This window comes from Corapipo altera, unplaced genomic scaffold (genome assembly GCF_003945725.1).
Source record: "Corapipo altera isolate COAL_440 unplaced genomic scaffold, ASM394572v1 55, whole genome shotgun sequence".
Lineage (NCBI taxonomy): Eukaryota > Metazoa > Chordata > Aves > Passeriformes > Pipridae > Corapipo > Corapipo altera.
Genome location: NW_020884882.1, coordinates 7,650,168 through 7,675,599, shown reverse-complemented (window position 1 = coordinate 7,675,599; position 25,432 = coordinate 7,650,168). Strand labels below are relative to the sequence as shown.

Below are 25,432 nucleotides of genomic sequence, written 5' to 3'. Positions count from 1 at the left end.
TAAGCTCCGCCAGGGGAAATGTAAGTTGGATATCAGGAGAAAATTCTTTACAGAGAGAGTAATCAGGCATTGGAATGGGCTGCCCAGAGAGGTGGTGGATTCACCATCCCTGGAGATTTTTAAATGCAGATTGGACGTGGCACTGAGTGCCATGATCAGGTAAATGGACTGGATTTGGACCAAGGGTTGGACTCGATGATCTCGGAGGTCTTTTCCAACCCAATCGATTCTATGATTCTATGATTCTGTGAAAACATTTATGATTTGTAACTCATTTCTCTGTCAGTACCATTTCTAGCAAACATTTGCTTTTATGTATGTTCAAGTCAAGTTCTTTTGGTACACAGAACACTCTTCTGATGGTCATAAATAGATTTCATAAATGAAGACATTATTTTTGTACAGAATTGTATATACTTAGAGAAACACCCAAAACACTGTAGTGCAGGAGAGCCCATCTGGAAGCCAGACTCCATCCTGGTGGAGAGACTTTAAACAGTACAAGAGTGTCTCCAGTCTCGAGAACTGGTTACAACAGAAATATGTAAACATGAGCCATCACAACACTACAAGAAGGCATTCCTCTAACATGATACAAAGCTCTTAATTTGGGCTACTAAAATCTATGAAAACTAGTCAGGCAAAAACGTTTCCATTATTTAATTTTATGGAGTATGTTCATTTTCCTTACTAAGTGAAATTCAAAAGAAACGGTATACACAGCAAAAGAACCCCAAATATTTTAAAGACTATATATTCAATTATAAAAGCTAATGTTGTTTCAAGGCAGCAGGTTGTATATTTACAAGTTAGTGACCTCAGAGCATCCCTTTAAGTGCAATTTGAAGTTAAATTTTTGAAATACTTATGCAATGGTATAGTCTGAGCTATCATTTTGGATGCTTAATCAAGAACAACTTCAGAGACTTTTAAAAGGTTGGAGGAAATCAATTCCTCCTAATAAATTCACCCTGCTAACCTGGCCAGTCATTATATTGAGTTACTTTGACAATCCTCAGTCCAGAAGCATGTGGTTTACATGAGTATTGTGTGGAATTTGCCTAAGCAATTTTCCCTTTAAACACACACACTGCCAAATGCATCAGCCAAAGGAGTACCTGACTGTGCTGCTAGAAAAGGCAGCAGAGGGAGGGTTTGTCAGGGACAGGTACACACACGTATTTCCTAAGGATATCTAACCATGGTCCATAGGATCCAGCTGGCACCTTCTCCAAAACACACCCACACCTGTCAGTGAGGACTTGCCAGTTCTCAAATCAGGGGAATTACTAAGCCATAAGAGGCACAAAGCTGCTTGTCAGACACTCCAAACTGCTTTTTTCTCCCAAAGTTGATGTCACTGACTTCCTACAAACAGCACCCCATAGTCCCATGGATAATGTGTATCAACAGTCCATTCGAGTCCCCTCCCCAGCTCTTGGTGCTCGCTGCTGAGCTGTGATTTGCTGGAAGCACAGTGCAAGAACCAGGACAGAAATGCACTTGAGAAGTTTCTAACCAGGATTCAGCTCAGGACCCGACCACCTCCTTCTCACTGCTGCTTCTTGGGTGGAACACGAGATCTTGCCACCACGACGGGAACCACGGCGAGCAGCGCGATGAGCAGAGCCCAGAGGGGGCGGTAGAAGAGCCACCCCACGGAGATGGTCAGGAGTGACAGCGAAGTGGCCACGCAGAAGGCAAACGCTTTTAATCCAATGTTAACCAGATCCCTCACAACAGGAAACCAGTCCACTGCAGAGAGAATTAAACATGGGATAAAGCAGTTGACAGGATGACAGTTTAAAAGAAAGTCTCGTTCGTGCCTAGGACCTGCACACTGACTAATGCAATCAAAAGACAGACTCAAGTTATTTATCATGAGCACTGGATAAGGCATTCCAGGCATCCTCAAGGCATTTGATAATTAAGCAGCAGCTAAATATATAAGGCAAAGCTATCGTGATCTCTTCAGACAGGAGATAATCCAAAATGAAGTCTGAAGACTTGTCCAAGGCTTGAGAGGCAGAGGAGATGAACAGCCTTGCAGCTATGGAACAAGTCTAGGGCAACTGATACAAGATGCTAGCACAGAAATTAATTTCTGGTAACAACAGATCTTGCAGCAACATGTATATGGATAAATAGATCAGAAAAAAAGTTCCCAGCTACAAAGCAAATGATATCTTTGATGTCTGAAGTTTATACAAGTTTGAGGCATCGTCCTGCTTTTCTGTTTTTATTCCAGCGTTTTTATAGGTTAAAAGGATAAACAAAAACTTTCTTTGCTGTTGTTTACAATGGTGTAGAATAACCAGACATGAAGACATATTTCCATACAACTACTGACTAGGACCTGTTGGGGGGGACCAGTTGTATGTGGGTGCAGAAAGTCATTGTCTTGCAGCACCTTTTGAAAGACCCAGCCCAACATGTGGTTTGGCTTCTGATTTTGGTAAGCACTGGGCTTGGATCTTCTGAGACTGGCAACAGATATTTGCATGGGATTTTTTTAGTGTTCACGAAGCAACCAGATGGTTTTGGGATCCTGTTTACCTGCAGTTGCCTACGGTGACTTTCAGATCAAATCAAATCTGAGTTCAAATCAGATTCCTCCTGGTCTCCAAACTAATTAACTGCATATGGGAGCAAAAGAAGACTCTCTAGAGGTTACAATCTTATTTGTAGATCATTTTACCTTTCTGTAAAATATCTCACCTAATGTGTAAAAGATTCGAGTCATTAGGCTGATGCCTACAAACATTGAGAGCCAGCCTGCTGCACGGAGGGCCCAGGTCTTCATGGTGTTACTCTGATGCTCCTTCTGAAACACCTCCTGAAAGCAAACACCATGACATGAAGCCTGTTCCTCGATTTCTTTCCAGATCCTCTTAATTCCAGCATATTATGAGCAAATCAGAGCCAACAGCATTTTAGGAGTACAATTTCTCTTGTGGAAAGTACATTACAGCTCATTCCACAGGGTTTGTGCAGTGTGGCAGTGCACTGCAATAGATTGCACAGTGCAGCAAGAGGGAAACTGAATTTTTTCCTGAATTAAGAGCCTAACAAGCACCATTTGACCTAATGACCTAACCACAGGCAGAGAGCACACAGGTTTTGCTGCAGTTGGATACATTTAACATTACGGTGGAAAACAAGATACCAATAATTGACTGTAGTAAAGACAGAAGGATCTGACTTCACTGTGCTTGGAGGAAGAGAGAAAAGGCAACACTATCCACTGATGGCTGAAGGAAAGGTGTGTGAAAGAGAGCAAGCAGGATGCAGGGAAGAAAAGATAAAAGGTATTTCTGCATTTCATCAGGCAAAGCAAAGCAAAGCATCTATCTGCAAGACTTCTAAGATTTTTTTCAAAATGGGCTGTGTGACCCTCTGGCTCTAGAAAACGTTCACATGAAGACGGCTGGGATATAATAAAGCACTAAATCAGTGTATGACTGATTGATTACTTGTACATACAACTACTCTACAAATTATTCATTTGTAGTGAGTTAATCTTCAACAAACTAGAATTCATTCTAATGAAGATTCAAAGCTCACAGCGAGAGGGGATTCTAGTGCTACTTTCAAGTCAAAACAAAAGCCCTTTTAACTGTTTTTGGGAGCTCCTGTAAACTCTTGACATCTGGGGTTTTTTTTGCAGCAAGGCATGATACAATCATTAATGGAAACAAACCTACTAAAAGGAGTAAATGAATCACCAAATTGCTGGAGCATGCAGGATTTACTGGAGTATAATGCTCTGCCTGAAGGTTCTTTCTCAGCCACAATTGCAATAAACACTTCAAACAAGCCTGAAGTCCTGCTATTAGGAGCTGAAGAGAGAATACCTCCTATGGTTTATTTAATTAAAGCCTGATTTTTACTATTGTTATATGACACCTTTTCAAAAGCACGTGCATGAATGTATAAGCAGGAAACTACCAAGGAGCAAATAAAAGCAAAATGAGAAGGTGCAGAAACAGTCTTTAAAGCAAAGGATGTTCAAAAGCATCACAAGAGGATTTAAAAAAAACCCCCAGGAATTATTATAGCCAAATTATGGACTCTTACTGGCCAAAGCTTGGCATTTTCTGCAACACACAGAATGTGCAGGAACCTGGAAGGCAAAGACAGGCTACAGCATGTTGTTCTAGAAAAAGGAGGGAGAAAAGCCAATGTTTACATTGAGTATCTGCTCCACTAGAGCAGGCCTGAAGGAGAATGAGAGCTTGCTCCTCTGCTGCTTCTGCACTACCATCTCCAGTTTTAACCCTTCACTAGTACAGTGTGGTGTCTCACCTCCACAGAGAGATCCCCAGGGTACAGGATCTCCAGGACGTCTCCAGACTTGGTGTGATATGGAACCAGCTGATCACCTCGCTGGCGAGCAACCACAGTCACCTTGGAACAAAGGGAAAAGTATTTACTGGTTACTGAGTTGGGAACAAGAGTTTACAAAATACAAAAACAGCTGAAGATTCACCTTATCAGCAGAGCCCAAATGGGGATCATCTCCACTTAAACCTGCATAGAAGAATGAGACACGAAGGTCTCCCACCTACAAATAAGAAAAGAATGGAAGTCAAGAAAGATTGTTTCACAAAGGAGAATCACAGGAAAGACAACTCAGCATGGGAACACCCTTTATGTACTAACACTTCTTCTGAATGTTTATGTCAAGCCAGAGGATACCCAGAATGATTTCCAAGTTGTACTTTTTCAGGGCAAACAGCCCAAACAGGAGAGCTCAAAAGCTGTGTTGCAATGCCCCCTCTGATTTAGCTGCAGGAGCACATTAACACCAATTATATGCTTTGTTCATTGCTACTCATTTCATCTTTTGGCAGAGCAGATCAGGCAGCACAAGCTGACAACAAGCCATTTCATTGTACTGCTTTCAGCAAGGCAAAGGTAGAACCCACCTCCCAACACCATTCCATGTCTTTCCATTTAAAAGCATGGCAGACTCAAGAAAACAGAAGACAAAAGAAGCAGGATCAGAAACTTCCTGCAAGAGAAGAACTCATGCTGAAGGACTGCTCTAAGGGAGTCACCCTGTGTGATGGTCTGCACTCCATTTTCTGTATCTTTAAATAGAAATGGGACATGCCTCACTTTCTTTTTCACCTAAGAGTAATCACTGCTTTGGTTTATCTTTCTCATCTTACTTCTGGACGCCTGGGGTTTTCACTGTGATAAAAGTAATCTCCTCCTCGGGTAACATCAGCATGTGGATCCTCAAGGTTTGCCAAGCTCAACTGCTTGAAGTTGTCAATTTTATCCACGAGACCTAAGGAGAATAAAGCATCATGTGAGGCCCAGTGTCTAACCTGGAACAGCCAGTTTGCTGGCTGGCTTCCTGATTATCACTTGACATGACGGCTGTGGTGAAAAGAACCAAAGTCCACTGCTGATACAACAGCAGACACAAAGCCAGGACAGAGCAATTCTTACCCTTAGAAAGGACAAAGCTGCCAACCTGGACGTTAGGAGAAACAGCAGTGAAAGACTCCACAGCCATGGCACTGAGGAACAGAGAGAGTCCCTGATTAGTCCCAGAATCAAACTCTTATTTTGCAGTATGTAATATACAGCACAGAAGAGGTACTATGGCAAACACCTGGAGAATGGCCAGCAAACTAAAACTCAGCAATAAAAATGGCACATTACAGTGTAACTAAAATGCTGCAGATGAGAGATATAAGAAACAAATTCTATATGGCAATTGCCATAAACAAGCCTGTGAGCTCATGCACACTGATTTAGAAAAGGTAGCATGCAAGTGGCATGACAAGCTCAGGGGACATCTGCTATTCTAACCCTCTACTTGTAATAAAAGAAAGAATTACTAATAGACTGCACTAAAGGACAATAAAAGCCAGAAAGGAACCCATTCAAGTTCTCCTGCATGGTCCCATGGTCCAGAGGTAATATAATAATAGCTTGATGGCCAGCCATTACCAATGGACAGCTTGATTCTGGTCCCACCAGGCAGCTCTGAACTCCTCTCTAATTCCTTTATGCCTTCATTCTCCCAACTACCAAAAGAACAACAGTTTCCATCTACTTCACTGTGTTATGAAATTAGTCATTTAGCTTTCATCTGTGATCAGATCCAGTGACAGAATCCAGAGGGACTGTGCCAGGTGGAACATTACCTTGGGTTTTTGTGTCCAATTTCTTTATCAAAGTTTCTGCTGTTCACAACTTCTGATTTCCACTCTGTATCTAAACAGAATGATATGAAGGTTGAGGAAAAGACACTTGGATCTGAGTTACTGAAGACACCTCCCAATCAATTAATCAGCTCTAAGTCACACTTCTAGTAATACTGTTTACATCAAGGCATGTATGTGATAGTCTGTACTGATACTTAGATCCATCCTCCTAGCATATTAGGGAATGGTGGGATTTAGGGAAAAAAAATAAATTCTAGGGATAAAATTGTAACTCAACTTTGCTCAGCTTTGCTGCTGGTATCTTCCATGATCAGGCTTTGATTCCTGGCTCCACGCTTTGGGAATAACCTGGTTTTGTGAGGACGGGCTGTGAACTCTGCTGAAACCAGCAGAGCTGGAAAGAGTGGCAGAGAGAAACCACCATGTATGGACTGTAAGCCCAACCCCAACCCTCACTAAAGAGAGTGAGGGTAACCTATGGTGATAAGAAGGGGCAGGGGGAAAAGGGAGTCTGGAGCGAACTTGATCCTGGAAAAGGGCAAGAGCAAATGTGTTTTGCCAACACGATTCAGTAATTAATTTACTGTCAATTAAAAAAAATATTTAAGTTAATTTTCCCCAGTCAAGTCTGTTTTGCCCACAATGGCAACTGGAAAGCCATCTCCCTATCTTTATTTAAACCTACAAGCTCTCTAATTCCTGTTCTTCCCAGTCTCTTCTGCAGTACCCCTGAGGAGGAGAGCAGGCAAGCAGCTGTGTGGGTCCTTGGCTGCCAGCCAAGCCTAACCCACCACAGCTAATAATACACAGATATTCACTGGACAGAATCCATCAGTCTTGAGAGGGCAGCTGGTTTTTTAAATGGCATTTCTTTTTGTTCCCTGTCAGCCTATAAGGCTGTTTTTCACAGCTCACAACCACTAGCTTTGCTCCTTATGTACCTCCATGCAGCAGGGTCCAAGGTTTCACTGAGCTGGGTATTTTTACATGATCACACCCAGAAACTGCTGCACGCCCACGTTACATATCCATGAGCTTTAATCAGAGATAAATGAAGCACAGAGACCAATCTCCAGCAAAACGATGACTCAGAGTATTTTCCTGCCCCTGGGCAGATCAGAATATCATGCTCAGTTCTGCTCCTGCCAAAAAAGCCTTTGGCAAAAGCCACAGTGCACATCAGAAGGTGCTAGTTGTTTTCATTACCTGGTATCAACACATAAACAAGTTTTCAAAAGGCTCCCTTACAGGAGGCAGCAGCTACACTGCTCTTTCCTGTCTATTCTCTGCTGCTCACAGCTGATAAATGCCCAGTTACTCCATGTCTGAAGTGTAATCTCAGGTGTAGCTTTGAACAAACTTCCATTTCCTGTCACTGGGGTCCTTGTGAGTCCTTTCTCTGGAGCCTTCTATCCCTGGATCCTGCTCTGAACCTTTAGTAGTTCCAGGACAAGACTCAGATTTTCTCCAGTGTTTTCTGCTAACGGCGCATCTCTTTTCACCTCAGTTAGCTCAAGAAAGGATGTTCTGCTGCTTGTTTAGGTATCAGAACTTTTGTTTATTTCTTCACATTCCTTTCCTTTCTTTCCCAAGATGAAAATTCAGGTTTTACCAAAAATAAACAAAATACACACACACAAAAGCCCAAAGTTACATGCATAAAAAAAGGTACTTTCCGTTGATCAACTTACTGTATGAATACTTTGTCTCTTTCTTAATCTCACCATTCTCTTCATATTCCCTGTAGAGAAAAGGGGTTGGGATGAGAACCAAAACAGTGCACACACCCCCCTGCTCAGGGCAGAATACACTTTACAAATGAAATGAACAGACATCACTGGCAACACAAACTTATCTTTACACATAACCTGACTCTTCTCTGAACTACGGGCTCTGAAGACAGAGATTCTCTGTACAAGGATAAAACTACACACAAATGCTGAACAGCCACAACCCGTTTATTCTCATGTTTCCAACAAGGAGGTGTTGACTAGATCAATGAGGAACAACCAGTATTAAAGACAGTGAGCTGACCTAAATCAAATGTTTTACAGATGTTGCACCATAAGCAAGCTAACGCTGAGAAACTGTTTTTCAAACCTTCACAACCTCTGACTTTGTGACATGAAAGACATTTGGAACATGAATTCTGTGCAGTCAGACCTACCTAAGAGCTAATAACTTTCATACTACTGTCAGTGGAATTATTAGTAATAGCAGAAACATTTTCCCTATTTGGTTTGCAACTACGAGCAGAGTAAACATCTCATTAGCTTTGTTAATTGCCTTGAAAAGGTACAAAGACTGCAATATTGCCTATGATGAGCTAACCCAAATGTTTCTCAAACAACTAAAATTTCCACTTTACTTTCAAATCTAGAAATTAATGTTGTTTTTTGATTATTAAGGTAGCAGAGTCTTATAAAAATCAAGAAATCGTGTCTCGGTTTAGTTAAGTACTTCAATTTGCACACATACAAAGTACTAAAGAAATTAAGAGATTGAATGAAGTTAAAAAAAAATTGTGAGGGGATCCTGTTAATACAGCAGTTTTATAAAGAATTTCTAAAGATTACTTTCACTTACTTGGAATCTTCATATTCTACCCACTGGTACATTTCCACGTTACGCTTAAGTTTGACAGCCTGGATGGAGAGCCCATAGCTGGGGTCAAACAAGGGCTGTGGAAAAGTTAAAGAAAACACAAGTCAGTAGAAATGCTGTACCTCACAAATTCAAACACACATTTGAATACAGGATAAAGTTTGGGTGGTAGCTGGCAATGCTTACAGAGGAGGAGAAAAGCTACACATCTCTCCTGGATATCAAACATGACTTTAATTGGCAAAGACTTTTCCTTCCCTCCAAGGTTGAAATACTCATATCTTCAAGGTACTATTTCATTTACCTTAGATGTACTCAGAGCACCAGACAAGTGCACCAGTCTCCCTTCATTCTGCTGCGAGATACTGTGGATGGTATCAAGAGGGACCACAAGAGAAAGTCCCTCATCAAGAGATTTGGCTGTCCTTAACGCTCGTCCCTGCAACCAAGAAAACCAAAATCAACTTGTGGGGAATCAATGGCACAGCAGTGTTTTGTGAAAAAGGTTAGATGACAACTAAACTGAGGACCACAAGGAATGCTGGCGTATTCAGCCTCAAGGCATATTTTCAAAACACACTTGTACTTCTCCACTCTCTCTGTGTCTGACATAGTTTGGGGCACTATTTCTTCCCCACACAGTAGGACCATTAACACTGACTAAGCTTCTCAAACATAAATTATTCCTACAATGGTTCAAAGCTCTTGACCTCTCTTGTTCATCATTCATGAGTAACTGCAAAAATGATGCAAATTATGGTCCCTTTTCCACAGATCCAGGAGACTTCCTGGCAGCGGTTTCCCCTGCCTTACCATGATGTCATGGTGTGCTTTTTTCTGCAAAGTCATGGAAATTGGGAGTAGTTCTTTTTCCTCATATAGAGGTACAAAAGTAAGTCTTAGGCAAAAATTCACAAAATTATGCTCCCCCACTCCAAAACTGCCAAAGCCTAAATGTTTGCAATGGTAGGGTTCTAGGATTCCCTGCTTATTCTTTTTTTTAACCTAAAACCAAGATATAAAATAACACTGAGAATAAATTAGTAAATAACACTCCTGGTTTTGCAGCACGGTGTATGAATTCCTTCAGCACAATTGTAACAACACTAGAAATTAGGGTCTTTTGTTATCCCAAGAAAAGAGAGAAGGCTGGAACGTGGCTGGCTCATGCAACTCCCTTACAATAATACCACAGACTGTTTCTGCATCAGTCTCTCATCTTCTGTCTCACCACACACGGCCACTGTCTCTACTACACTCAGTTCTACAGAAATACTATCTGCGGCCCTGTGATTTCACTCTTCTCTTATATCCCAAGCACCAAGTTGTCCAAACATAAATTCTTCTTCTCATGGATGAAGTAATAAAGTTGTGTACAAACACTGACAATATTTCACTTACTTCATTGGTAAAAAGAAGGTAGAAAGCCAAAAGAAATGTCACAAGTCCCATCAACATGCCACCAGAAGTCTCGCTGAGCCTCTCCAGGAACCCTGGTTTGGACTCACTTGTGATTTTAACATGCTCTTTTCTGCTGCCAGTGTCAGAGAACTGTTGGAGATAAACCAAAAATGCAATATTGATGTTAAAGGGGAAAGCATTCTGTTTCAAAACAAGTCTGTTTGTTTTGTTAATACCACTGCTCTACAGAGTAGCACCTCTTGCCTTGGACCAAAATTTTCCCACACTTATTAAATGACTCATCACACTTTTGAAATCAGAAATACAATCAATAAATAAAACTCCAGCCTGATGGAAAAAACCGATTTCTTTCACAGTGGTTCAAGCTTTCTCCAGTTTGTCTCTAGGTTCTGTATTTGGTGTCCACGCCCTGCATTCAGGCCGTGACAAACTGAGTAACAGTTCTGAATTCCAGACCAGCTAAAACATCGCTATAAATAACAAGTTACACTTCACCTCACCAGCGACAGAGCGCCCGCATACTTCAAAATAATTACATTCAGGGCAACAAAACCCGATAGCTTAAAACAAAACCGCTGCTGCTGTCCTGTGAGAGCCCAGGGGTTTATCTGTGCGTAGGCGGGCTGTGGGGGATTGCCAAGACGCAGCTTTAGATCAGAACACGCACGCAGCCAAAGCAGGGGATGGGGCTTCTCTCTGTCTCCTCTGCAGATGCCCGGGGGCTGTGACCTGTCCAGGCCTCTGGCCCCAGCCAGGGCACCTCGTGGGGGGAGCGGGCCGGCCCGGGCGGCCGGTGCGAGCAGCACTTACGTTCCTCGACATCTTGAGCCTGTTGATCCCTCCGGGTACCACCACACAGAGACCGCAAGAGCCGCGCACCGACAGCCGCGCCCTCCTCCGCCTCAGGGCTCTCCCGCCCCCGAGCCGCTCCCCGCCCGCAGCGGCGCACGCCGGGACGCGTAGTTCCCGCCGCGGCCGGGAAGCCCTTCCTCTCTCCCTGCCTCTCTCCCCGCCTTCCTCCCTCCTCCCGCGGGGCGGGCGGGAGCTGTAGTGCGGCGGGGCCGGGCCTGGCGGAGCCGCAGCTCCCTCCTCAGGAGGTGCGTCAGCGGCCGCTGGCGGGCAGCGAAGGCGCTTCCGGAGGCGGGAGGTCGCGGCGTGGAGCGGCGCTGCCCGGAGCGGTGCGGGCCGTGCGGGAGCGGCGGAGCGGCGGGGCCAGTGCGCGGCGCGCTGCGGGGGGAGGCACCGGCCGGCTCCGCCATGTCCTACTGCAGGCAGGAAGGTGCGCCCGCGTGTCCTCCTCAATGTCACCCCGCCGGGACGGGCTCGCCCTGAGGCGGCCGGGGCGGGGTGGGCGCACCGAGGGGTGACCGCCCGTTCGTGAGGGGAAGGCGCAGGCGGAGGGGGGAAGAGGCGCGCGAGCCGCCCTTCCCCTGGCGGAGGGCGGGAAGCGCGGCGGGGCCATGAGGCGGGGAGGGCGCCGAGCCCCGGGCTGGGAAGGGCCGGAGCGCGGCGGGAGAGCCCCGTAGGGACCGCGTTTTGCTGCGGAGTGCGGGCGGCTCCCTGTCCTGCAATGGCACCCGCCCGCGGGGGTTAAAGTTACTTCTTTTGGCGTAGCTTAGTGGCCAGAGGTGTCGCGTTTTGCCTTCTTAAGGAAAAGGCGGTAGATGGACGGGGGGGGGGGCAGAGCGCGAGCTTTATGTCTCTCTACCGTGTTGTTCGGGTTGTGGTATTTTTAAGGCTGGACCACTTCTTGCAATGGAAGATATATATCCCTATATATATATATATATAGGTATATATATATATCCATATATATATGGATATATATGTATGTGTGTTTATATCCCTGACCTCTTAAGTAATGCAAAGTGGATAAATGTAAAGTTTCAAACTGGGGAAAAAAAAAAAACAAAACCACAACCAAATCCCAAAGCCGTTCTGTAGTTCTAAATGCCATTTTTAAAATACAGACTTTTGCACAATGAATGCTGGTTATAAACCGCGGTGAGGCAGTCGTAACCTCTGGACCTCTTTTATGCTTTATGCTGTCCTTTATTTAGTTTTTTGAGATCTGTAAGCTACCTTATGCAACCCTACAAAATTACAGTGAACAGGGGTTAGAGTTCACTTGTTTCCAGTTCCATTTATATAAGTTAACATTCCATATTTTAAAGTTTGCTGGAGTACAATGCAGGGTTGCCAGAATGCTGTTTCCCTTTTTAAAAGGTTTTCGAGGTATTTGTTTCTCAGACATGTTCAAATGCATGTTGGTTACTGAGCAAAGTAAAGGAAGTTAGTGAACCTCTGCTGGCTGAGGTCACATGGAGGGGCCAGAAGATCCTAATTTCTAATGCGCCGAGTCACTGTAGTGACTTTATGAATTGGGAGAATTCTCGGGGACTTTAGCATTTTTTTCTGCTCAATGAACGCTCAGTTGGGCGTTGAGAAGAGTTTCAAGTAGCTGTTCTTTTCTGCTTGTGCCTGCCGTGGAGTGTCTGTTACAGAGTTGTTAGAAAACCACTCAGGTTTCCAGCCAACCCTCCCCACCCTGCAATGGAACTTTTTGGTTAAGTCAAGAGTGGCCCAAGAGCAGGAAGTATTCTCTTTTGGGTTTCTGTCCTTGGGAATGTTCACAGCACCTGTCAGTATAGTTAGTTCTACACCTTGATGGTTCTCTTCAATATTTAATTCAGATGATTACTGTAAAATATTACACTAGTCTTTAATGAAGAGCACTGTTATTAATAAGTATCCTATTGAACAGTTGTTTAGTGTGGTTTTTTCTTTCACTCTTTTTTTTTTTAGTCTAACTCCTTCATCTGTGTTAGTACTGGTAACAGGGTAGTTCGAGCTTGTTTTGAAACAGCTTTTTAATTTCAAAGTTCAGTGAACTGTATTGTGATCTGCAGCCATTACAGGACATTGCTGTGAGAACTGGAACTTTAGAATAGAATTTCAGTGTGTATGAGTTCCACTGAGCCAATAGATGATGGTTAAGTACAACAGAATTCAGTCACCATTAACATTAGTGCATCACGATGAATATCTCATTACCTCGTGGCCGTTTCGTAAATGACTCTCGTTCTGTCTCAGATTCATCTGAACTTCTTGTTTCCTGTGTGGTAGGAAAAGACAGAATTATATTTGCGACCAAGGAGGACCATGAGACACCGAGCAGTGCTGAGCTGGTTGCAGATGACCCAGATGACCCTTATGAAGAACAAGGTCAGTAGTGAGGAGAAGAATGGAAGTAGAGAGTGGTACATCACATGTAAAACCAATAAAAGAAAACAAACCTTATATGAATTAGGTAAAAATTATTAATTTTTAAGCACTGAGGGCAGCTGGTTATGCAGCACATAAACACCCAAACTTTTGGTAATTTTAACTGCCAAATAGGGCATCACAAATGACATGCTTTCCTTACAGTGGTTTTTTCCTACACTTGTAATGATTTTTTTGCAGTGACCTGTTCAAATAATCACTTGATGGCTTTTAGTCTTGGTTATTAGCCAGAAATATCCAGAAAAACCTTTTCCTTTTATTCTTTTATTAACAAAGTTAGAGCTGAATCAGTGGAAATGATGGTATTTTTTTCACTGTTTTCAGTGACACCACTGTCATTGATGTGAGTTGCTCACCTGCCTGTTTGCCCCTGAAATTGTGTAATTTGGTGATCTCTGGATATCTGATTTTAGGCCAGTTATGTCTGGCTAGTGCTGTACTATACTCATAGCAATATAATCAATAATTAGTAGTAATGTCTTTCAATGGTACATAACAGGTAAGTTCAAATTACTGAGTTTTCAACTGTAATAATCTTGCCTTGAAAAGATGGAAGTTTTCAGTGAAGATTGCAGGTCTTACATGCAGTAGATCTAACCTGCAAATAAAGATATAAGAAAGCAGAATACTTCTGAGACCAAGTCTCATAGTCTGGTTGCACAGAGTTTATTTTAGGTTGTTTCTAATGGGTAAATGATATAATCTTCCTATCATGATTATATATTCTTGCCCTAGGTTAATAATTATCATTAACATCTGCAAATTTAGATTATTTTTTTTCTGATTGCAGGTCTTTTAGCCTCTTCACTTTGTGTGAGGTGATTTCATTGGTTTCAGCCTCACTGAGATTGAAGTAAATTCTTCACTCTTCTTGAAATTTTGTTAGGAAGTGAAAGTTATGCCAGTGGCTCTGAGACCTTTAGAGGGCAGCATTTAAGCACAGTTTAGCAGCTGGAGCACACAGGGTTTCTGTTAATTGATACAGTATGTTGTGTAGTTTCAAGCACATCTTCCTGAGTCATTAAAATACCTTTTTTTCTACACAGATTTGTGGTGAAGGCTATTTAAAAAGTTCAGTTGCAGAAGGCTATTTAAAAAGTTCATTTTAGTATCTGTCAGGAATCCTACCTTGTGTTTTCAGGTAGGTTGCTTTGCTGGCTAAGACCCAATACCCAAACTGCCTATTTGGTGGAAACAGTCTATGCTTTGGTGTTTGTGATCGCCTTCACCATGGGAATGGTGCTTCAGCCCCTAAAGGTTTTGGCTAAAGACCCCTGCAGGCAATAAAATCAGTGTGACACTTGTATCTGTTACTGCCTTGACTAAAATGGAAGATGGAACCTAAAACTGATACACCTAAAGCAGTTCATCCTTAGCTGGCAAACAGTGTCTGAGGAGAGCTCATTTTGAGGAGTCCTTGTTCCTGTCAGTATTACATGTGGAAATGAAACAAAGTCTGAGTTTTTAATTCCTGTCTCAGGCAAATTTGAAATCCAGTATTGGTCTGTTAAGTGAAGAGTTAACAGCCTCTAATGATCAGATGGTAGAATTAAGTTCCCCATTCCTTTTCTGTGGCTTTCTGTTTCCTCTGAAAAACTGGAGACTGCTTGAAAAATAAAGCAAAGCTACTTTTTCTAGATATCACATCTGGAGAACATACAAACCCTTGGAGATTTTACTGTTACTGTTCAGTCACTTTATGTGGTGTACAGCTAAACAAAGTGGCCTGCTCTTTAGCTGAGTACATTCATGCTGCAGCACATGGATTCATATTGGCCTTGTAACTAAACGTCTGGTTTTGACACTGCCTTTTAAGAGGAAAGGGAAAGGTGTTTATCTCCAGTGGACATCACAGACATAGCATAATGGCAGACATACTACCAAAATTTGGAATGTGAACATAGCAAACAATTCTCTTTGTACATCTGAAGAGGGTTTTTTTTTTTTGTTCTGTCTCCTGTCTGCCCTAAATGACTCTTTTCCTAGTTGTGCACATAGCCCAAGTATATAATCTTGTGCCATATAATTGGGTAATAAACTGGTCAAAATTAAAAGAGCCACTTCCTTTTTGTTTGAATGCCACACTCATCGATTCCTTTTATGTGTATTTTGCTGGATATGGAAAGGCTGTGGTGAGGAGGAGAGGTTTTTTTTTCCTAGCAATCCTGCATTTATAGCACGTTAGGTCACTTGCTTCCTCAGCAATAGAGCAGAGAAGAAAGGGCAGAAAGCCAGAAGGTTGTTACATCAGGGACACCTTACAGTGACAATGTATGTCTGTGGGATTCACAATAACAAACTAAACTATATTTAAATTCTGTTAATAAGTTTGAGGAGGGCATGTTGTTGTTGGGTTTTGTTTGTTAGTTTGTTGAGGGTTTTTTAGCACGTGGTAAGTTACTGCCGTGCTTTACAGGTTCTCTGAAAACTCACTTGAGCGACCGAGGGCTACAGTGCATTAGATCAGAACAGAGAAACAATTGACATGTCACAGAATGTAGCTGCATCTAATGGGAGTGAAACCTGTGGGCAGAATGGTTTGGAATATGTTGAAGTGCAGCAGCTGTGGCTTGCGTGGCTTTTATTTAAGTGAAAATTGGAAAGAGATTTGCTGTACATAACGGAATGTGCAGGCTTTTCTGATTTAGCTTCTGCTGTGAGTAGAAGACTTGGTTTCCAGTGTTCAGATTCTGTTGTATAATTAACTGGAATGACTCTTCTCATCTTTTCTGCTGTGCCATACAGACCAGTCATATCTAGGAAAGAATAGATTCATTATACAGATCCACCATAATCTGCATTGTTTTCTAATACATCTGAAACTTTTGTTTAAAGTTTTGGGGTTTTGTGGTGGCCTTTTTCATATTTAAGATAAACACGTAGTTTGGTATTTTTTTTAAGTTCTCATTGTGCCCCAGATATTAACATACATTAGTCTTTGAGCAGTGTGCCTGAGTCAGTAGATCATTCAGGAAAACTTGAGTTGTGTTTCCCTCGGGAGAAAATAAATTTGTGTAGTATTCTTATTTCTATCAATATTTGTTGTTGTTGTATCACTTAGGAGATTTTGGTAAGCAAAATGTTAATGACTTGCTTTAAATCAAAAACATTGAAATTAAAGAAGCCATGTGAAATGGAAAGGCAGGCAAACCAGACAAAAGTTTAAGTTAGCATTCATATTGCAGTGGAGCTCACAGTTCACTGTATGTGCCTCTTGACAGCTGTGGCTGATGAAAACAAATTAAGAATTCACTGCAGCAGTTTTGAAATAGCTGCAGAATTCTTACTGTAAAGCTCATTTCTAGTCCTGTGTGTTGCAGATGGCAGAATTTAAACATGAAAGATCCCTGTTTTCTCTGAGATCTTTGCTGCCATAAGTTAGAATAATTTCTTATTAAGCTTATATGAAGAAGGCACTGATGAGTTTTATGCATGCAAAGTAATTTTTATTGGCATTACAGCTATGATGGGAAAGTTGGCTAAAAGCACTTGTGGAATTGGACCTCAGACACAGATTGTTGCTGGTCTTTCCCTTCTGTTTTTCCAGGCTTGTTCCTGTCATCTTATTTTAGAGGCAGTTTTAATGTGGTTTCTACAGAGGAGTGATGAAGTTATTTCTTTTAAGAAATAACTTGATGAGTGATCAGATGTACCAGACTGTTTTTGTGACTGGTGATGTCCCTTTCATTCCTGCTTCCCATGTGTCTGTCATCTTATACTGTGAATCACTGGCAGATAAACTTCTTACTGAAATGTTTGTCATATAACAGGAAAGAAACTTTTCTCAGAACAACAGTGGGACTTCATTACAGCAAGTCCAAAGACAAGTGTTGACAAAGATGCAGATGGACCTGCCTCCATCCACGATATTACCAGATTCCATGAGCCATGAGGGATAGATTATGTGATGTCAGCAATCGATTGTTAACACAAACCTGGATCTGCTGTGATGTAAACAGCGTTGTATTTTCTTCCTCAAGTGCAGGCTCAAGTAGATTACAACCCACTGAATCAGTGAGGTTCAGGTTGCATTTGAAACAAATTTCAATTCAGTTTTACTTTAAAATAGTAATGCTGTCTATTGCAGGCTTCTGATTCAGGGAGAGCGGCGGCTGAAATCTGTTTCCGATTTAATTGTGCTCTAAGCTGGCTGATACACTTACTCATTGACGTGTGAACTCTGCTGTGATTGTCAATGAGGAAATGCTTCCCTTATTCATCTGTATTTTTGCTTTGGTTTTTTTAAAGCATGATTTCTGTGCATATAACGTCTGAAAGTGATGCTATTTCAGTGATCAAATAGGTGCAAGTCAATGTTCTTGGGATATCATAGGATGTATTGTTTATGGGATAACTCTTATATTGTTAAAATTTGCATGCTTATGAGGCAGTTCTGGTTCTAAAAGGAGAAATCTATTTTAAGAGAATTATATTACAGTAATTTTATTGCTGTAGTGTCTTCAGGAACGTTTCAAAACTTTGTGTATTTTTGTCTTTTCAAAGTATTATAAAAATGGCTTTAAAATGACTGGTTGATGTTAGCAGGGAGGCATATAGGACTTCAAAATCTAGTTAACAGAGCAAGTTGTACTGTATGATTAACTTCTTTCTGCTTTATGTAGTCTTTGGCAATGAGGAATCTGGCACCAGCCACCCATTTTCTTGTCTCAGAAGTGCTGCTTTTCCTCCAGGCAGCTAGAGATGCCCTGCTGCTCTGGACTAGGTTTTATCTTCTCAGTAAAGTGATTATTAGAGATACTTTACAAAACTCTCTTGCCAAATAAAGCATGATCTCTGAAAAAAAGTCAATATTACTGTAGTTGACTAAATCACACTAAGGAGGTTTTTACTTTCTGTAATGAAAAACAAGTCTGAGCAACACCGAGATTTGACTGACTCAGTGTAATTTTCTGCTGAACTGCATTGGCTGAGTTAAAGCCATCATTGATCCACTGCAAATCAGAGTAAAATATTCCTTCTAATGTAGCAATAAATGATTGAGCTGCTTTTGCTGTACCAGTCTAAGATTCATGATATTGCAGCCTGGTGTCCAAGGAGTTGCACCTGGGAGAAAAACTGGAACTTCATGATCCCACAGGACAAAGGCAATAAACTGGTTTCTTGCATTCCATGGCAGTATTTTAGGTAACATTAAGTTTTATCAGGCCCTAAATATAATTTCATGTTTCAATCAGAATTAATGCTCTGCCAGTGGTATTTTAATACCCTCTTCTATAGGGAAAGTGCTTAAACTTCAAATTTATGCACATGCTGTCTGCTTCTGCAGAAACTCAACCTGGAGATGAAGTTAGGAAAGTCTACTAAAGAGGAGGAGAGCAAACTGTTCAAATGGAGCAGAAACCAGCTTGGATCATAGCACAGTATTGCTCTTGTTCTTCATAGATGAATGTACCTGCATGTGTGTTCATACAAGACAGAGAAAGAAAATGGAGATGTATTGCCTTAAAGAAATCTATTAAAGACTCTAGAAGCCCCCATGACCAACTGTGTTATATTGAATTTATAAAACTTAGAGAAAAGAAGTTCTCTGGCTTGCTCTTGACCTTCATTGTGCAAATCAGTTGATATCTAAAAGAACATAGACCCTTAAATCTTCACCTTGCCATTCCATCAGTGAAGTATTTCTGTGGTGGCTTTAACTGTTCCAGAGCAGAAGCTGTTCCAGTTTAGAGTCTTAAGTAAATCTTAACTCCCTTTCAGTTGTGATCTAAAGTGCAATTTGTTTTCTGGCAAGCAGACAGGCTGGCATGCTCTGTTCTCTGTTCCTTGTGTTCTGTGGCACATGATTTAATCTGCATTTTACAGATATACTGATTTTTATTGTTCTAATTGTGAGCTTCCAGTTCAAACTTGAAGGGGGAAAATTGTGGGTTAGTATTTCAGAGTTCATTAAAAACAAAGAAAAAAATCATCCATTCAATTTGATTTAAAAGATTTCTAGCCTTAATTTAAATTCTTATTACTTGTATGACATGATTTTAATGCTTTCTGTTGTTCCCTGACAGAGTCTGACGAGTGGATTGACTTGACTTCTATGTGTTTTGTAGCTCTCTTAGAATAGTCTCAGTGGCCTGTAGTCTAGAGAGAGACTTAATTCAGAGATGGATAGAGAACTAATTTCACTTGTGCTTATTAAAGGATTATACAGATCAGAGAGAGAAACAGACTGGCCGGGAAGTGAAAGGTGTTTACCACACTTAAAGCTACACAGCTAATGTGGCATTATGAGTACTTCAGTTCACCTGCAGCCTAGAAGCTGTCACTGAATTAAATCAGTTTTTGGAAGGAGCACTTAACTTTTCTTCTCTCTTGTTTGTTCAGGATTGATATTGCCCAACGGAGATATCAATTGGAATTGCCCGTGTCTGGGTGGAATGGCCAGTGGTCCCTGTGGGGAACAGTTCAAGTCAGCCTTTTCTTGTTTCCACTATAGCACAGAAGAAATAAAGGGATCGGACTGTGTGGACCAATTCCGTGCCATGCAGGAATGCATGCAAAAATACCCAGATCTTTACCCTCAAGAGGATGAAAATGAAGAGAAGTCCAGCAAAGATTTGGAAGCTGCTTCTGTGGAGGCCTCTGCTGCCAAAGAGGAGAAGGGATCTAGCTAATGAAGATGCAAGGAGGCTCTCGTCTCCATTTCTCATGTTCAGAGACATGGACTTTTGCAGTGTGTCTGTCTCCTGAGTAGTGAGGAAATGTTTCACCATGTTCTGTGCACTATATCATAGTAAATAATTTATTGGCGAAGGAGAAATCTCAGAGCTACAACCTTGCAAATAAATACTGCAGAAGGAGTGAGTGTGTGTATGTACTGTGTAACCTGCTACCAGACACAGTTAATACTTTAACAGCTGTTTTTTACCCTCAAGTTTTCCTTGAGTTTTGACTTGAATAATGTCTTGAAATACATAGCTTTCAGCTAAATTTCCACTGGTACACCAGGTCTGTCTTCATTTCAGTGTGTTCTGATCAATAGCTGCTCTTTTTGAATGTATTCTGTTCCATCAATAGAAACTGCATTAAATGATTGTTTTTCTTTAAAGAACTGTTTAGTTTGGTTTTTTTTTTTTTGCCAGAGTGATACAGGACATTGAAAATGGCATAAATCTAGAATTTCTCAAATAATTTCAAATGGTCCTAACTAGATTATGGTTGCATTTTAGTACTGGCATCAGATCAGGACTGCCAGAAAAATGTTGAAATGCACATCTTTGATTTGATTTACTTATTGTGATGGGTTTTGCATTTTTAAAAATAGTGTGTTGTGCAACTGATGATAAAGATGAATGGAAAGAATGTTGGTCACTAGCTTTATTTTTGCTCTGAAACCACAAGGTTTGGGTTTCTTCAGTACCTGCTCCTGCAATGTATAGATGGACACTTGTAAAATACTTTGAGAATACAATAAATTGTTACCTGGTGTAATGATCTCAAAATAGATACTGTGACTTAAATGCATATTAAAAAGCAAATACTTTTTACCTTCATTGGAAGCTCCTGTGTCTTTGTGGGACTTTTTTGTTTGGGTTTTTTTTTTGTTTTGGGGCAAGTTGTTGTAATTTTTGGTTTGGGGGTTTTGTTTGTTTGTTTTTGAGAACTGTTCTGTGCTGTAAGCGGACTTTGAATCAGTTTGTGGGTTGTACAGATCAGTTGCTCCAGCTTGTCAGATTTTTATTCTTATCTCATTCTTTTCTCCTCACCCCCAGTCAGGAAGGCATAAAAAACCTAAAACATTTAAGCATTTTCAGTAGTTATATTAGACTGGATTATGAACCAGCACTACAGAGAACCTGAACTGCTATTAAAATATTTAAAAATTACTTAAAAGGTACAAATAATTTAATAGTAATTCGCTACAGTTTAATACCTGTGGATAAGGGAATACTACACTGTTTGTCTTTCCTAGCAAAAAACATGGCCTGTGAGAATTGTTTTGTGAAAGAAATTGTACCTTTGGCTTCAGCAACTGTTCATTACAAAGCTGTTTGCTTTGGTTTTGTTTTTTTTCCCTCTCCTTATGTGTTGGTTATCTCAACCAAAGCATAAAAAGCTGTAGTGTCAGTAATGCAGCCCAGTCAGTCCAGCAGCATTTAAACACTTGCCTGTCTCTGTGGGCAGCAGTCTGAAGTGCTCAGCAACAGTACTTCCATACAGCTTTTTGGTATCTTCTTTGCATAAGTTATTTTGGTGCTACTGTTGATGTTTCTGAATATTTGAGGGGAATTTCTGTTAAGTTTTACAGTGTGTTTGAGCTGTTTGTATTGCAGCTGTTGGATCTTCCAAAAAAATTGTGGGCAGTTGAGCAGCTGACAAATACTCAGTTCTGAGGGCAGAGATAGCAGCTACTCTTGGCATCTCTTTGCTTTTCAAAGAAACAAAGTGTCACAGAACTTCTCAGTGTGACTCTCTCAGGCGTAGGAAGCCAAATGCCAAGTTAACCTGAGTAAATAGGCACAAAAGCAGCAGAGATAAACTTTGGCACTTAGGGAGTTGGACCAGGAAAATGGAATCTTAGGCAATAGATAAACACTGGGCTCCAAATAAAAAAAAATTCACATGCACCCAAGCTTTTGGTTGTTCAAATGGAAATCCAGTGCATTCTTTGTGAGGAAGCCAGAGCTGTTTGTGAAGGGGTGCTCTGTTCTAACAACGGGTTACCTCCTCTTTACCTCCTCTTTCTTTTTTGCTGTGCTTTTCTTTCCCACGTTGCCTCTGACATGTTTGAAGGTGTATTTAGGATGGATTTGCTTTTTTTTGACTGCTGTGGCTTGGTAACCTGTTGTGCTACATCCAGTACAAATGTGAAGTATGTGTAAGGGCCTTACATCAGAAACTGAAAAACACTATGTAATGTGTTTAAAGTGTTTTGAGAAAGGCAGTTATAGCTCTGATCCTGAAGAGTTCTTTGTCGAATTTTTTTTTGGTATGTAAACTAATGCAGTTGTCAGTGTATAGATAATGTAACTCCTGTTTCTGTTTCCCAGCATTGCTTTATTTGCATGATTTTCTTCTTTTAATTGCGTGCTCAAATCAACCAGTGGTTATTTTAATATATAATAAAGATGATAAAATGATCCTTGGCAACATGTGACAAACTTGTGAAATAAGCAGATGATAAAAAGTTGCATTTTTATTTTGTGGATAACAGAACTTAGAGCTGCGTATTGCGGTCTTGTTCTAATGTGATTCTTATTTCATATTTATATATTGGATTAATAATGTCTTGGTTCTCTCTCTGCCATCACTGAGCTACTGATTCTTGGAGAGAGAGTAGTAGATTCAAATGTTTTTGAGCAATTGTGTTGGTGGAGTTGTTTTGTAATAATTTTATACATGGTGTTATCAGGTACTGTTGTCAAGTCATGGGTGCTACTGTGTCAAGTCAAAAGTAGTCATTGCAGGGGGAGAAGGGAAGCTTCATTAGGAAAGAGTTGCTCTTTATTTAATTCTGTGCCTTTTATTTGATCTGTCTTATAAAAGCTGATGTGCTGAATGGGATTAAACGTTTATTAAAGTTTAGCTAAAAGGAACTGTTAATAATACATTAAGCACTTCTAGATGTACTACTATATTGCTATATAATAATTCAGTTTTTCAGTTTTAACCATTCTCCTTCAGTTTTTGCACACCATTGTCTTTCTGGTGCAGTGGTGAAACAGGCTGTGGTTTTGGAGGCTGGGCAGGACTGTTATCAGCTGGCTGGAATTCCCTGCTTGATGCAGGCCACAAATTCATATATAATTTGTGATAATTTGCTTGTAAGGATGGGCTTGTACCTGCAATCCACTTAAATTTAAATCACTGGTGCATGTATCACACCTCCTGATGCAGATAACGATTGCCTCTAAAACTCCTCTCTTCTAGGTGATTCTTTTAACATAAAATGTACTCTAAAATATAAACAAGTACTGAAAATTACTTAAAATTAGATTAAATTGCATTTTCAGAATTAGAAGTTACTGATTAATTTATTCTGCTGTTCTGTGCAGTACAATCTAAGTAGATTTCAGAGACCTGACTTGAGCTTTTATGTAGTAACTTTCCTAGAGTTACGAACTTACTTCAGATGTGAAAATAACCTTTTTTTTTCCTTCCCCTCTGCAACAGGAATGATGAACACGGTGGTGGCTAGAGGGAGACATTTATCTTGCAGTTCATTCTAAGGATCATTAGATCTGGGGATCTGGCAGGGCTATGTTGGGAACAAGATCTATATCCTATGCAGTTCTGACTGAGAATGCCCTTGTTAAACCTGACAGCGTTGTCTCCTGTTCATCTGAGGCACTTATCTGATCACACGTCAATGAACCTACTTTCCCATTCTTAGGGAAGTAAAAAAAGGATTATGTATGCTTCTTAGACTCTTGTTTTAACTCATTAAAGTTCTAGCAGTGTTATTGTGGGACAGAGTAGAGAAGCTACCAACAGTTTGTCATTTATTCTTAGTCAACTCTCTTCACTGTACATGATTTTAGTTTGTTGAACTTTCTGCAGTTGTTTTTCAACTGCTCTTAACCCCTCTGGAGCTGATGTTTTGTTAGTGATACTGGAACTTGAGAGAAGACCCACCCAGCAGAGGAAGAGTGGAGAAGTTACATTGAAGCAATGAATTTCACACCAATGTATTTGTTTCTACAAATGGCTTATTACCAATTGGTATTGATGATCTGTGAGCTGACAGCTCAGGAAGGCCCTACTATAGCCAGAACAAAGAGCACAGGAGGATTTGTGGTGATGGCACAGTGCAGATTAGCCCAGATGATGAATACTGATGTGAAGGGTACGTGGACATAGGATTTGTTGTACCAGATCTGGTGACAGGTTCAGTTGTTTATTTCTGAACATTACAAGTTCCTTACACTTCCTAAGAAGGTGAAAGCATCCCCTCACACTGCACTCGTTCCCTTCATAGGATGCTGTGTGGGAGAGGGGTGTTTGATTTCTACATCTGTAGTTCCTGACCTTTTTCCTGCTGTTATGAGTGTTCCTGCCTCCACACTGCTCTTTTTACTTTCTGTTTTGTCCCCTTCTCATGCATCCCCAAATACTGTATTGCTTCCTTTTCCCCTACAGTCCATCACATTTCTTCTTACAGGTATTGGCTCTGTTCCCTTACCTGGCTCAAGGGGCCATTTCTTCATTCTCCTTGCACTCTCCTAAAGAACCTAAACTAATGGACTAGGTTGGATCCAGTCTTCCAATTTGGCCCTGCGTGGAACAAGCAAAGGTTGACAGAATTTGATAGTCAGATCCCATGCTTGTTAGCATTTCCCATGCTGTGTGTGAAGCAGCTGATTTAGAATTAGTCCAGTTGATAACCATTATGTTTTATATTGGGAGTGTGTACAGATGTTATTATGAGCATTACCTGCACAGTTAATTAATGAAATATCCTCAGTGTTTGTTATTTTTCTCATAAAGGCCATGATACAGAAGAATTGGAGTTAATATTTTCAGAGCTAGACTCAGGATTTTTCAAAGGCAGAAGAGCCAAGGGCCAGAGAATCTGAGCTACCAGAATGTGTGTTGTACGTTGTCCCACCTTACTGACCATGAAAGCTCTACACCTGACATAAAGCTGCTATCTAGTGCCAATATACAGGAACAGACTCCTGGATTGGAATTCTCTTTGAAAACTCAGATCTGTGCATATGAAAGTGGTGCATCAGAATGTTTCTCATCGCTCAGTCACAAGACAAAAGAACAATGGCAATATTTATTGTGTCATTAATGTGTGAAGAGTGAAGACTCATTGCAGAGTTTTCACAACAGAACTTCAGAGCTAAGGTGAGAATTTGCACAGAGTTTGCACCTGTGTAAAGGGGATGTGCAGCTATAATGTAGAGTTGCAAAGGTAAGTCTCAGTAACGTACTGGCTTGATTTTAGGTGTGGAGACCATCACAAATAGACT

At 41.0% G+C, this 25,432-nt stretch overlaps 2 protein-coding genes across 3 annotated transcripts; one reads left to right on the top strand and one right to left on the bottom strand.

The window, feature by feature from the left end:
- Positions 1–291: 291 nt before the first annotated feature.
- Positions 292–11,193, bottom strand: TMEM43 (transmembrane protein 43). 2 transcript variants are annotated; one of them, XM_027640112.1, is made up of 12 exons: positions 11,022–11,193; positions 10,191–10,343; positions 9,094–9,228; positions 8,772–8,866; positions 7,877–7,926; positions 6,165–6,234; positions 5,461–5,531; positions 5,175–5,296; positions 4,490–4,564; positions 4,306–4,407; positions 2,719–2,836; positions 292–1,755 (listed from the first exon to the last, which is right to left on the bottom strand). In XM_027640112.1, exons 1-12 carry the CDS (start codon positions 11,031–11,033, stop codon positions 1,553–1,555), a joined length of 1,206 nt encoding a protein of 401 aa, XP_027495913.1. In that variant the 5' UTR covers positions 11,034–11,193; the 3' UTR covers positions 292–1,552. The 2 variants fall into 2 exon arrangements, with proteins under 2 accessions (XP_027495913.1, XP_027495914.1); XM_027640113.1 differs by having other exon boundaries at positions 10,191–10,340; positions 11,022–11,191.
- Positions 11,194–11,333: 140 nt separating this feature from the next.
- CHCHD4 (coiled-coil-helix-coiled-coil-helix domain containing 4) lies at positions 11,334–21,007 on the top strand. Its single transcript, XM_027640114.1, has 3 exons — positions 11,334–11,490; positions 13,338–13,436; positions 19,839–21,007. Exons 1-3 carry the CDS (start codon positions 11,469–11,471, stop codon positions 20,126–20,128), a joined length of 411 nt encoding a protein of 136 aa, XP_027495915.1. The 5' UTR covers positions 11,334–11,468; the 3' UTR covers positions 20,129–21,007.
- Positions 21,008–25,432: the final 4,425 nt, after the last annotated feature.